Source organism: Chlorocebus sabaeus, chromosome 2 (genome assembly GCF_047675955.1).
Source record: "Chlorocebus sabaeus isolate Y175 chromosome 2, mChlSab1.0.hap1, whole genome shotgun sequence".
Taxonomy (NCBI): Eukaryota; Metazoa; Chordata; class Mammalia; order Primates; family Cercopithecidae; genus Chlorocebus; species Chlorocebus sabaeus.
Window position 1 is genome coordinate 98,555,044 of NC_132905.1, and position 14,300 is coordinate 98,569,343.

Genomic DNA, 14,300 nt, shown 5'->3' on the forward strand with positions numbered 1-14,300 from the left:
ATACAACCTACCAAGATTGAATCAAAAAGAAATAGAAAACCTGAACAGACCAATAATGAGTAACAAGATCGAATCAGTAATAAAAAGTCTCCCAGCAAAGAAGAGCCCAGGCCTGAATGGCTTCACTGCCAAATTATACCAAACACATGAAGAACCAACACTAATTCTCCTCAAATTGTTCCAAAAAATTGAAGAGGAGGGAATTCTCCTTAACTCATTCTATGAGGCCAGCATTACCTTGATACCAAAACCAGACAAAAGCACAGTTAAAAAAAGAAAAGTACAGACCAATATCCCTAATGAACATAGATGCAAAACTCCTCAACAAAATGCTAGCAAACTGAATCCAGCAGACCATCGAAAAGATAATATACCATGATCAAGTGGAAATTATCACACAGATGCAAGGGTGATTCAACATACACAAATCAATAAACATGATACATCACATCAACAGAATGAAGGACAGAAAATATATGAGCATCTCGATAGATGCAGAAAAAGCATTTGACAAAATTCAATATCCTTCACGATAAAAATTCTCAACAAACCATGCACAGAAGAAACATACCTCAAAATAATAAAGGCCATGTATGACAAACCCACAACTAACATCATATTAAATGTTATGAAAAAGCTGAAAGCCTTTCTTCTATGAACTGAATGAGACAAGGATGCATTTTTGTTTTTTTTCTTCAGTTTTCATCTTGTTTATTCAGTTTGCTCCAAGGGAAAAATCAACAGTAGTAGAGATCACAAACATTATTTTGATTGGCCTCACAAGTCTGATCCGTAAAACCTGAAAAACAGAAAATGTTACATGAGTTGCAAAGGAAGCACTCCTGGAGTTCACTAGCGTGATAGCAAGTGGAAAGAATATAAATGCAACAGGTGTTCACATTTAGAACAGTACTTGTAAACCTGCTCATTTCTAGACAATGCTGGGACCCTTGTTGCAAACCCATCGCATATCACTGCTGATTTCCTTGACATGAAATACAACTTTACAAAAATCTTCCTAGACCTTACTCTGGCTGCATTTGAGTGGTTCCTATGCCTACGGCACTGGCATATGCTGTCAAGATTTCCACTGTTTTGTTTCTAGGGTCATTCGGGCCTCCTTCAGCCAGTCCTGTGCTACTCGTCTGGATTTCCCCTTCAGCTGATTGACAAACTTTGCTGCTAGCTCTAGATCACCATGCTCAATGCAATAGGAGGCATATGACAGTAATTTAAATGTGTTTATATCCTCAGGTCAGAGCTCCGGGGGCAGATTCAGTTGCTGAGGCAGGAATAGAAGCAAGGACTGTAGGTAGGAGAGGAAGTACTGACACAAGCTATTGCTGGTTTCATCAATCATTGCTACCCTTTGGGTCAGTTTTTGAACAGTGTAAAAGCAGGCTCTAAGGGTCTCTTCACTGTACACCCCACGGGTCAGGGACTCTGGAGGGATGGCTGTGGTTAAAGCTTGGGTAAATTCATTATCAGAACAGTTGGCTTTGATGGCCTCAACTGCACTACCCAGTGGGACAGTAGGCGTTTCTGCAGATGAGGTATTCATGCTGTACTTTAAAGCCTCCACTGAAAGCCAGAGTTGGTAGGCTTTTCGGGCTTCCTCTTCAGCAACTGCATGACTCTGAACAGCCTGTTCGATTCCTCTGAGTCTGGCATAGTCAGTGTTTATATCCAGAGTAAAGTTGTCAACTTGCTCTTGACTGAGACGACAAAACTGTAATTCTTGTTCCGAGAGTTTCTCAGACAGGTTCTGCTCAAATTCACACTTCAGTTCCTGTTCTTGTACCCTAAGGACAACTTGCAAGTGATCAGTGTGGGCAGCCGCCTGTCAGTGAAGCTGGGTTCTCATTTCATTCTCCATGGCGTCTCTGACTTCCTCTATCTTTCTGTCCTATTCAGCCTGCATTTTACTTCTGCGATGTTCTAATGCTTTTGCTACTGCAGAGTCAAATGCCTGCTTTTCTTCCAGCTTTTGTTTCTCCAAGGCTAATGTGATGTGCTGCTTCTCTGTGGCCTTCTGTTCTGCTAGCCCTCTGTTCAGCTGGTCGATATGATGATGTGCATGAGCAATCAGGGAGTTCAGATCATCAGTAGAGAGTTTGTCCACTAGGTCAGAAACACTTGTTCCTCTCCACCCAGGAAGGACTTCTGGAGTAATGAAATCATCCCAAGCTTGGACCACCAGCTCATGATACTGAGATACAACCTTAACCTCAAATTGAGCTGCTTGGACCTTTTTGATCACATTATCCAGATCAACTATCGTGTTGTGAAGTTTATATGAGGCTTGGCCCCAGCAACCTCCTTTTTCTTTGCATTTTCAGTCACACTTTTCATCTTCTTTAACTCTTCTTTGGCTTTGAGAAGGGCATCAGCAGCTTCCTCTACTGCCTTTCCGCCTTCTTTCAATGCATCCTGCACTGTGCGCCACTTAGCAGACTTCTTCTTGCCCTCAATCTCAGAATTGTCCATGGCAGCTTTCAATATGTTGGAGTGCACATTGACAGCCTGTACCACAGCGTTCTGAGCTGAAATAGCCTGCAGAGTGACACTTGGAGTTTGCCTCAAAGCATCTTCTAAGCTCTTGGCTAGAGACTCAATTTTAACTTGTTCTTGTTTTTCCTGTTGTGCAAGGCAAGCTGCAACTTCTTCAGGTGCTCATTCCCTTACAGAAGATGAGGATGCTTCTTCTGAAAGTGGAGGGGTGTGGGTTTTCCTTCACCAATTTCAGGGTGATCAGTTTTTAAAGATTCCTCATGCTGAACCCCAGGGACCAACAGCGTATCACCTGCTGTTGATGAAGCTGGAGTATCTCCCTTTTGCTTTTGGAGTTGTGAGGCAGGCTGTTTAGATTTTTTTGTTACTTCTGATACACTAGAGATTTTTGGTGGACCAGACTGAATCGATTTATTTGGCAATGGAACATTATAAGGTGTGGAACCAAGAACCATCTCGAAGAGTTTGTCTGAGTAAGGTATGGTTTTCTCCAGACTTTCCCGGAAATGGGAATCCCATTTGGCATACAGGATAGTGCCACCAATACCTCCACCAACAAAGAAGAGGCCAGCTCCAGCAATTTTGCCAGTAGTCAACCCCGAGCTGCCTGAAATAGAGTATCTGTGGCATGGTCGCAATGGGCGGAGGACAAACTTCCCACAGAGGCAACTCTGGGCAGCGGTGGTCACACCTGATAACTGACAGGCCCACAGCATCTCTGTCGAGCAGACGGTGCTGCTGGTGGACGCGGGAGCTGCCATAGCGGCATGAGTAAGTGGAGGCATGCATGCATATGTCAAGGATGCTTATTTTAATCACTCCTATTGACATGGTTTGGATCTGTGTCCCCACCCAAATCTCATATTTAATTGTAATCCCCAGTGCTGGAGGGGGGGCCGGGTGGGAGGTGATTTGATCATGAGGGCCATTTCTCATGAATGGTTTAGCACTGTCCCTGTTGGAGGTGTTGTCATAATAGTGAGTTCTTGTGAGATCTGGTTGTTTAAAAGTGTGTGGCACCCTGTACCACCCCACACCGCTCCAGACATGTGAAGCATTGGTGCCCCTTTTGCCTTCTGCCATGATTGTAAGCTTCCTGAGGCTGCCCCAGAAGCAGAAGCCTCTATGGTTCCTGTATAGACTGCAGAACTATGAACCAATTAAACCTCTTTTCTTTATAAATTACCCAGTCTCAGGTATATCTTTATAGCAACGTAAGAATGGACTAATACACCTATTCAACATAGTACTGGAAGCCCAAGCCAGTGCAATCAGGTAAGAGATAGAAATAAAAGCCATCCCAATTGGAACAGAGGAAGTCAAACGGTCCCTCTTTGCACATGACATGATTTTATATTTAGGAAAACCTAAAGACTCCACAAAAAATCTCTTAGAACTGATAAACAAATTTAGTAAAGTTGCAGGATACAAAATCAACATATAAAAATTAATAGTGTTTTGATACACCAATAACAAACTAGTTGACAAAGTAAGCAAAAAGGCAATCCATGAAGGCTAAAACAACTCTATCTTGGATGCTAATCTGCCATATGGACTTCTAGTTAACCTGTTCTGGGAAGGCCTCTAAGACTTCCAGTTTAATCTACTGTTCGTTGTATAAGAGCACATACTATAAATCTTGCTTCAAAACAACCTTGATGTTATTGTACTTCAATTGGTTACAGAGCCCTTCTAAATCACGTATGCCCTTTCCTTATGGTATATAAGCCTTGGGTGTGGATGGGGTAATGGCACAGGGATCCGCCAACTTATCTTACCACCACCCAAGTCACAGACATGGCTTCTGTTTTAAGTCCTTATTAAATGTTTCTTTCTGAGAAACTGGATCTGTCATCCTCTTTCTGTGGCCTCTCAGCTTCCTTGAACTTTGGGGGTAGGTTTACACAGACCTGCCCACCATGGAACACAATCTCATTCACAATAGCTATTTTAAAAATAAAATACCTGGCAATAAATATAACCAAGGATGTGAAAGACCTCTGCAAGGAAAACTACAAAACACTGATAAAATAAATTGAAGAAGACACAAACAAATGGAAAGACATTCCATGTTCATGGATCAGAAGAAATGACATTGTTAGAATGATCATACTACCCAAAGCAATCAACAGACTCAATGCATTCTCTATCAAAATGCCAATGACATGTTTCACAGAAGTAGAAAAAACAGTCCTAAAACTCATATGGAACCAAAAAAAAAACCTGTAGGCATCACACCACTTGACTTCAAAATATATTACAAGGCTAAACAGCATAGTATTGGTATAAAACCAGACACATAGATCAATGGAACAGAATAGAGAACCCAGAAATAAATCCATATATTTACAGCCAATTGATTTTCAACAAAGGTGCCAAGAATGTACAATACAGAAAAAAAAAACCTCAATAAATGGTGCTGGGAAAACTGGATAGCCACATGCAGAAGAATGAAACTGGATCCCTACCTCACATCGTATACAGAAATCAACTCAAGATGGATCAAAGCCTTAAACATAAGACTGAAAACCATAAAGCTACCAGAAGAAAACATAAATGAAATGCTCCAGGACATCGGTCTAGGCGAACAGTTTATAGCTCAGACTACAAAAACACAGGCGACAAAAACCAAAATAGACAAATAAGATTATATTAAACTGAAAAGCTCTGCACAGCAAAGGGAACAATCAACAGAGTGAAGAGACAACCTGTTTAATGGGAGAAAATATTGTAAACTATGCATCTGAAAAGTGACCAATATCCAGAATAGGTAAGGAACTCAAACAACTCAACAACAACAACAACAACAAAACAAATAATTCCATTGATAAATGGGCAAAGCACCTGAATAGGCATCTCCCAAAAGAAGACATACAAGTGGCCAACAGGTATGCAAAAAAAGAAAAAAACTCAACATCACTAATCATCAGGGAACTGAAGTCAAAACTAGAATGAGATAGCATCATCTTACCCCAATTAGAATGGCTATTATCAAAAAGACAAAAAATAACAGATGCCAGTAAAGATGTGGAGAAAAGAGAACTCATACTTCATTTGTGGCAGTGTAAATTAGTACAGCCATTATCAAAAACAGTACAGAGCTTTCTCAGAAAACTAAAATAAAACTACCATACTATCCAGCAAACCTGCTACTATTTATTCAAAGGATAGGGAATTGGCGTATCAAAAAGATACCTGCACCCCCATGTTTATTGCAGCACTATTCACAATAGCAAAGATACAGATTCAACCTAAGTGTCTATCAATAAATAAATGAATCAAGATACTGTGGCATATATTCACAATGGAATCTTATTCGGCCATAAAAAAGAACGAAGTCGTGCCATTTGCAGCAACATGGATGGAACCGAAGGTCACTGAAGACAAATATTACATGTTCTCACTCACATGTGGGAGTTTACAAAGTTGATCTCGTGGAAGTAGAGAGTAGAATGATATTACCAGAGTTGAAGAGGGGTGTGTGTTAGAGGGGAAGTGAGTTTGGTTAATGGGTACAAACATGCAGTTACACAGAAAGAATAAGTTCTAGTATTTGATATCAGCATAGGGTGACTACAGTTAACCATGTATTGTATGTCTCACATCAGCTGGAAGAGAGAGTGTAATATGTTCTCAACACGGAGAAATGATAGACAAGGTGATGAATATCCTGATTTCATCATTACATATCCTCTGTGTGTAAAGTATCACATACACCCCATAAATACATAAAGATATTATGTATCAATTTTTAAAAAGTGCCATATGTGGACCAGTGATGGGAGTGTGTGCTGCAGAACTAATTCAGTTCTGTAAACCCGAGATCCTCCCTGACCTGGGAACAGGACATCCACCAACCACATGGGAAAACCCGATCCTCGGTGCTCTGAGGCTTTGGCCATCAGTGGAGGGCTTGCTGGCCTGGAGCAGGAGTGGACAGACAGTGGCGGAAGACCACTCACTCCACCACAGGAGGGTAAGTAACTGCTGTGGCCACCGCACCTGGGCCCCGGGAGTCTTGGGTGAGACCACATGGGCATCTTTAGCCGTGCCCTCCACCCGGAACACCACCTTCTGATGAGGACTGTGTGAAGGGACCACTGAAGAGGGTTTAGCAGCAAATTCTATGTAATCAGCAGAATAGACAGCGGGAAGTATGGAAATAAAAAAGAAAGACCAGAAATGCAGAGCTGCATAGGGAAAGCTGGTTTATTTGGCTCTCATGGGGTCAGAGAATGACTCTGGGACCCCAGACTTCCCTGGAGGGATGGGCAAGGTCAGCAAGGGCTCCAGATCATTCTGTCATATTCTCGATCCAGAATTCACAGGGTTCACCGAGCATGCTTTTCACCTGCCCCATGTGCAGAAGGCCAACTGAGGACTCATCCGGGGAGTGTGCAGGTGTGGCCTCATCTGCACTGGGAGCAGCAGGTCTGGAGATTCGTGGTCAGCAGCAGGAAGGGATGCCGCAGGAGATGGGTCTGCAGAGGACGCTGGTGTAGGAGGGCTGGCAGCACCCGGAGGACTGGCAGGAGGGAGCCGCATACACGACAGGCCTGCAGCTCACAGGCACGCACACAGAGGACTGGCAGCTCACAGGCACACACACGGCTGGCTTGAAGCTCACGGGCACACACACGGAAGACTGGCAGCCCACAGGCACGCAGCAGGATGCCTGGCAGGGACTGGACACGCAGCAGGCTGGCTGGCAGCCTGAGGAGCAGCTGGTATGGCACATGGTGGTGTGTGGCTAGATAAGGTCGAGGCGGAGGGCAGTGATGTCTGGGGACAGCTTCCCTGGGCAGCCTTTATACCTGGACCCAGGCGTCCCCACAGCACAGAAGCGCGCATCTGTTGTCTTCCTTGTTTTTCTTCCTCAAGGCTGTTTTCTGGAACCCAGTTTTCTGTTGTAGATGCTCATGTTTTTTATTTGGCCCTTTGTTTCATGACTAATTGCACCTTCTTCAAGCTCTTGTTACATTTGGAACCTGCCCAAATTTATTGGTGATGCGCAGGCAGTTTTAGCTCCACCTGCCTAATATCTGCCTCCCTTCATTAGTTCCACACTGAAGCAGACATGAGTGGTACCCAAAAAACCTCCTCAAACCACAACTTCTGTTGCATCAGCCAGAAACTTTGGGGAAGAGACCAGAACTGAATATAGACAATGTAATCACACTGGGAAACCTGCTGGAGTGAGTGATGCAAAACTGGCTACTCTATCAACCATACAGTTGAGATTTAGGAGACGCTCATTTTCAGGCAGCAGTTAACCAGCAGTGCAGACTGTAATTCCTGAGAGAGAAGAAACTTAGGAGATAAACTCCCACTTCCCAGCTCTCTGCTGAGGCAGGCTTCCAAAATGCAGTGTCACCAGCTGCAGTCTGAGCAAAATACAATGGTCCAACTCTGCCAAGGAGGAAGGGCCGGTGCCCATGCAGTTGAAGCCCTGGAGTCCAAGGAGCAGAGAAGCGGAAAGAAAGGTCCATGTGGAGAGCAGCCCCCACAGTGTGGGAGTTGACTGTGAATCTGTGGGATGGGGCAGGCTGTGTATTCCCAGGGCAAGGCCACCACAGGCTCACCAGAGAGAAACTGCTGGAGGATTAAGAGTGAAGCCCCCACTCCAGCCCCCACACCAACATCCAGCCGAGACCCCCTACAGCCTGGCACCAAATGAGTAAGGACCAGACTAGAGTGAGACCCGCCCATATGGTCACATATGGTCTTACGTGACCTAGTCACCAAGTAACCCATTTTAAAGGTTAGTTGTCTTACGAGTCCATTACAGAAGAACGAGGACGCGTCTTTGATATTTACCTGCTCCTTTACCTTCCCCCGTGCCCTCCTCTACTCCTTCCTGCAGGTCAGGGCCCACCTGGCCTCATCCTAGTCAACCTAAAGCACATCCATGCACGTTGCGTGCATTCTGGCTTGGCGTACACAATGGAGTGATCTGCCAGGCAAATTATGTGCGCAGCCATGAAGTATAACCTGTGATTGGACCTGAGAACAGCTGCCTATGTCAATGCCATTGAGAAAGTCTTCAAAGTGTACAATGAAGCTGGCGTGACCTTCACATAGATGGATTGTGGCTGACTTCCTCACTACCTTCTTCACCTGTAACTTCTGCAGACCTATCACAAGTTTACATGTAACCACAGAAATCCCTTTCTCTCCTGACTCAGTAATAATGGATACCATTCGCAACAAGTCAATCCAAATCAGCCCCGGAAGGAAAAAGAAATTAAGGTTAGGGGATCCTGTACAAGCTGAGTGTGAAAGTAGAAATCATCTACACCAGAGAGCCATTTTGGTATTTTGCCTTTAAATGAAAAGTCTCCTCCATCTGGCTGTGCAGCCTTGCTCTGCGGCTTTTCCCATCACAATCAGTGCTATTGCTGGGGAAGGGATAGTCAAGAGCAGTCAGTTGCTTGCTTATTTTGCTCTAGACGAGTCTGGGACACGCTGTAACTTTAACACATTTAAGAAGTAGGTATGTGGCCTTTTCAGAAGGTGGCATGGTCCTTAAGTGAGTTCTTAGCATTTTATATCAGCAAAATAACTCAATTTTGCAGGTTGCAAACAAATATAAAAGCTGTTTCTGTTTATGAATTCTATTCTTTTAGAATAAAGTAAGTACATGCTGCTGTAATAAAATTGCCTTTAATCACTTAAAAAAAAAAAAAAGGAACATATGGTCACCGTGGCTGCCCCAATTCTCTTGGTTTTTAAGTGTGATTCTGAACTATAGTAGTGAAAGGAGTTGCCTGTGACAGGATTGAACTTGTGGCCTCACCCGGCTTGTCCCTAGGCCTTAAGGTCACTCCCACCACATGGCCACCGATCGGCTCTGGATCCATAGACTTGTAAGTTCTGTCCACAGCTCTGAGACCCCACTTGGTCTTCAGCCTGGGAGGGAATTTCATTAACGTGGTGTCTGAGTTGTCCAAAGGCTCCTTGGCAGGAATCGCCTGTATCCACCACCAGCAGGCACAGGAGGACCCACACGGGAGCAGAGGGTGCCCCTGGGAGCTGCCTGGGATGGAGGGAGTAGCTCTGTCCTGAGAGACGGCTCATCCCCCTACCGTGTGACACCATGGTAGAATAAAGTGCAGTGGCCAATCCGTCAAGAGAACAGAGCTGGAGTGTGAGGAGGAACGTGCCATCCACACTCCTGCCCACTGCTTCCCAAGTGCAGGAGCATCCTGGAATTTCACGCCAGCTCCTCACTCTCCCCGACGCTGCCTCTGCAGGGGTGAGACTGATCAGACCCTCAGCGTGGGAGAGGAGCCAGACAGGAGTAGCTCAGGCCCCCTCCATGATGGGTCCTCCTGGGCTCCGTCTGCAGAGGAGGTGGCCTGTGGCCACTAGTGCTACTCGTGTGAAGTGGGCACCTCTGAGGTGTGGTGTCAGGAAGCCCACTGTGGTCACACGCCTGAGCCATGCTCCACAGAGGCCGACGTGGCCGATGTTTTCATCCATATTCTCCGTCCCAGCTGGTTCAGGACTTCAGGATGAGTCACTTATTGAACCCTGAGCCCCATATAATTTGTCACAGTGGTAATGACCACGGATTCCAGAGTGAAACTAAGCAGTCCAGATCCCTGCGTGTCTGCAGTGGCACGGACACGCACCCGTCATGCAAATGATCTAGGACTTGCATGATCTGTAAAGTGGGGTATCGGCCACCCCGAATGCTGGCAAAGATGAATGAGATAACCCCGTAAGATGCCAACACAGCCTGGCACAGCGCTAGACCTCTGTGCATTATTGTTCCCCCAGTAATCATCATTATCATTCCACAACATGGAGCTCAGTAGCTTGGCTCTCGTTACTCGGGAAGACCCTGATGATGACTGAGCTTCTCAGACAAAACGGGGCCCCTGGTGCAGTGAGTGTGACTGTGCTTGTGTGAATTCCAGATGGCACTTACAACAGGGGGACTTTGAACATCCATGAGGCGGGCCCCTGGCCTCAATGACAGCCCTTCACCAGCTACCCCTGGCTCTGTTTCCAGGAAACACATTGTCTGCTGAGTTGCGGGAGCCCCCAGCTCAGAGTTTCCTGAACTGAGTAACCTCAACAAGAAAACCCAGAAAGATCAACAGGAGAGGGCAGAGGAGGAGAAGACACCAGGGGGCTTGCTGCCCGGACAACCGTGGCCTGCCCTGGCTCCATGCTGCGTCCCCACCACCTGCTGCCCACCCAGGGCTGTGGGACCTCCTGCTGCCACCTGGCCACCACCACCCCTGCCCCCACCACGCAGCTCTGCTGTGCCGGCCCCTGTGTGAGGCGCCCACTTCCTGCCAGCTGGCCTGCCACACGCTCAGATCAGGCTTGTGTGTGCCCGCCCTCCTGCCGGTCCTCCAGGTGCTGCCGGCCCTCCTGCCCCTTCCCTGGCCTGCAGACCTGTGACCTGCCACACCGGCCTGCTGCTGGCGGACTATCCTGATAATCAGCTCTCTGCTATTATTTACCAAAAGCCTTTCCCTTTGTCCTCTTATCACAATCCCCCTGCACTTCTCAGTCCCCAGTGACGAATCCATCGCCCGTCGTGGCTGGAATTTCCCCTGAACGTTCTTGTCCAGGAAGGCTTAGTTCCCTATCAAAAAGACGTCTCTCTGCTCCTCAACACTGGGTCTTTTTAAACATTTCCCTGAAACTGTTTCTCACTGTCCTTTGCCTTCCTGACCAAGATGATGTCAGCGCGGGGTCCTGTCCTGGGTCACTGCTCAGAGGTGGAGCTTGACCCTGGGATGTCAGGAAGCCGCTCTGGGAAAAGCTGTGGCTGAAGCTGCTGAGTCCAAAGTGGGTGTTTCCTTCCCAGGGGTTTCAGATGAGGACTCTCACCCAGGGCTCTTTTGGAGCCTGGAAACCAAGCCTCAGGACAAAGGACTGCGGGAAGGAGGACGCTGAGCCTGGGGAACTGACTTCGGGTGTCAGAAGGGCTTTTCCCCAGCACGCATTTCCCCAAAGGCTGGATTGGGGCCACTGAGCCAGCGTGACAGGGAAGCAGATTTCAGCTCAACAGGAAGAAGAGTCCCCTAAAAGTCAGGGCTCCCAGTGACATACTTGGCTCCTGGTGATTACTCAGCTTCTGGGTGCTGAGGGCTCTGAACGGCAGGCACACTTCTCCCACTGTGTCATGCCAGACAAAACCGGAATGGCCCATGTGTCCGTCAGCCGGTGGATGGACAAACAGCCTGACGCAGCAGTACAGTGCAATCCACACCAGCACTGAGGGCGGCATTCTTACGCACGATGGCAACAGGAACGCGTCGCAGAAACACCCGCGGGGTGGGAGAGGCTGGCACAGGAGGACTTGCTGTATGACTCCATCTAAATGAGTTCTAAAACAAGCAGAACCCGTTTATGCTTTTAAAAATTCTCAGCAGCGGCCATCTCTGGGGGATTGGGTGAAATTGACTGGGGAAGGCAGAAGAGTTCCGGAGAGGATAGTCGAGTCCAGGGTCCTGGTGGGGTCTGAGAAGCCCACCATCCCCTGGGCCTTGAGGGGCCTGGGTGACCTGTGCTGATGGATTGGCAAACTTCATCAAATGATACCCTTGAGGTTTGTCTCATTTCACACACAAAACAAATGCTGAACTCGAGTTAATAGCACGTTGCTGAAGTGTGTGAGTGAAGTGCACGGTTGCTGCACCTTCTGCAGTGCGTGTGAAATAAGATGTACGGACAGAGGCCAGCTCGGGGGTGAGTATCCGATCAAGCAGAGTGAGTGCCGTGCCAGGTGCAGATCCAGGGCCAGGCGCGTGGATGCCCACTGTTTAATTTTTACAACTTTTCTGTATGTTTCCGTTTTTCATAACAAAATGAAAATAAAGATAGTTTTTAAAAAGTAGTTAAGAAGATGAAAATAGTAAATGTTTTCATAAAAAGTAGAAGACACACACGGGATCTCTGCTTTGGAGAACTGGGCTACGATCAGAGGGAAGTGCGGTACACTCAGAGAATTGGGGTACCCAGCATTCAAGGAGAATAACGGTAGATTGCGGGTCAACCAAATGTCCCAGAAGCAGCAGGACAGTCATGAGGAAGCCAGCACTCAAACAGCATGGTTGCCCCAGGGCGGGATGGCAGACCCAGCCCACCATTCCCATTTCCACCTTCTCGAGACCACCACAGGGGAAGGGAAGTGAGTTTACCAAGGATGAGGGACTCCAGCAATGAAAAGGAAAGAGAGCGGTGTGTGGACCGCTGGCCAGGGCAGAGGTGGGACCCACCTGCTCGGGAGCCCCATGCAGCTCTGCTTCCCAGTGAGCCCAGCAGAAGGAGAGTGGGGAGGGCTGCAGTGGAGAGGGAAACTAAAGGTGTGAGCACGGCACCCTCTGGCCAGGCCCCCCAAGGCCCTGAGGGTCACCAGGCACAATTCTCTCATGCTGGCCTTGGGCTTCCATCGCTTTTACTCCAAAGTGATGCTGGCAATGGATGGACCTGCGCCCCAAGCATAGAGCACCAGGCCAACCTCCCCACTTAAGTCGGGGCTCCTCCAGCAGCAAACAGACCACATATACAGCAGGAAAGGAGCCCAGGCAGCCCGGGACCACCCTCGCCCCAGCCAGGAGGGAAGCCGGGACCACCCCTCCCCTGAGCCGGGAGGGAAGCCGGGACCACCCTCATCCCAGCCAGGAGGGAAGCCGGGACCACCCCTCTCTCCAGCCAGGAGGGGAGCCGGAACCACCCCTCACCCCAACCAGGAGAGAAGCCGACAGCACCAAAAGCAAGACCAAGATAAACTAACATGTCACGGCACCCAGGGGAAACCAATGGTTTAAGGAACTTAAAAAATCCTAAATACACGCAGACATTCAGGAAGATGTTACGTCTATCAAACAAGAACAAGATGCTTTGAAAATGAACAATTAGAACAATGATCCCCAAAATGTCATAGATATTAAACATCTCATTCATATCTAAAATTAAACAGAGAGGCTTAAAGGTGATTGCATTAGGGTTCCCTTAGAGGGACAGAACTAATAGAATATATATATGTGTGTGTGTGTGTGTGTGTGTGTGTGTGTGTGTGAATATATATGAATAAAATGAATGGAAAAATCCTAGATATGTCCTGTTGAAATTATATAACATCAAAGATAACAAGTGGTTCCCATGAGCTTCCAGAAAATCAAACAAACAAACAAACAAAGTCACCCACAAGCAATATATATATATATACACACACACACACACACACACACATATATATATATATGGGGGTGGGTTACTAAGTATTAACTAACAGGATCACAAGGTCCCACCACAGGCCGTCTGCAAGCTGAGGAGCAGAGATCCAGTCCGAGTCCCAAAACTGAAGAACTTGGAGTCCAACGTTCGAGGGCAGGAAGCACCAAGCATAGCAGAAAGATGGAGGCTAGGAGGCTAGGCCAGTCTTGCCTTTTCACGTTTTTTTCTGTCTGCTTTATATTCGCTGGCAGCTGATTAGATGGTGCCCACCCCATTAAGGATGAGTCTGCCTTCCCCAGTCCACTGACTCAAATGTTAATCTCCTTTGGCAACACCCTCACAGACACACCCAGGATCAATGCTTTGTATCCTTCAGTCCAATCAAGTTGACACTCAGTATTAACCATCACCATGAGGTTGAGAAATCTCTCCGATTTGGAACAAAACATCAAAGAGATAAAAAATATGAGGAAAAATTACCATAAATGACTGATCTAGTGAATGCAATCCCTGATGTGTGGGAGTCCCAAAAAGCAGGACAGTGAGATTGATGAGAGGATGCACATAAACCCCTAAAGAGGAGCATT

General features: G+C 47.0%; 2 protein-coding genes and 2 pseudogenes across 2 annotated transcripts in view; all 4 read right to left on the reverse strand.

Annotated features, from left to right (window-relative positions):
- Positions 1-14,300, reverse strand: part of TSPEAR (thrombospondin type laminin G domain and EAR repeats) — a 209,626-nt gene that overhangs the window by 175,217 nt on the left and 20,109 nt on the right. The window lies entirely within an intron of this gene.
- On the reverse strand, positions 1,026-2,170 carry LOC103219842 (MICOS complex subunit MIC60 pseudogene; annotated as a pseudogene).
- On the reverse strand, positions 2,682-3,227 carry LOC140710507 (MICOS complex subunit MIC60 pseudogene; annotated as a pseudogene).
- KRTAP12-1 (keratin associated protein 12-1) lies at positions 6,605-7,289 on the reverse strand. Its single transcript, XM_007969932.3, has one exon. The coding sequence runs from the start codon at positions 7,247-7,249 to the stop codon at positions 6,959-6,961; it is 291 nt and encodes a 96-aa protein (XP_007968123.2). The 5' UTR covers positions 7,250-7,289; the 3' UTR covers positions 6,605-6,958.

Excerpts from the sequence above, each read along its gene's own strand:
- KRTAP12-1 (XM_007969932.3), bottom strand. The coding sequence starts at position 7,249 with ATGTGCCATACCAGCTGCTCCTCAGGCTGCCAGCCAGCCTGCTGCGTG.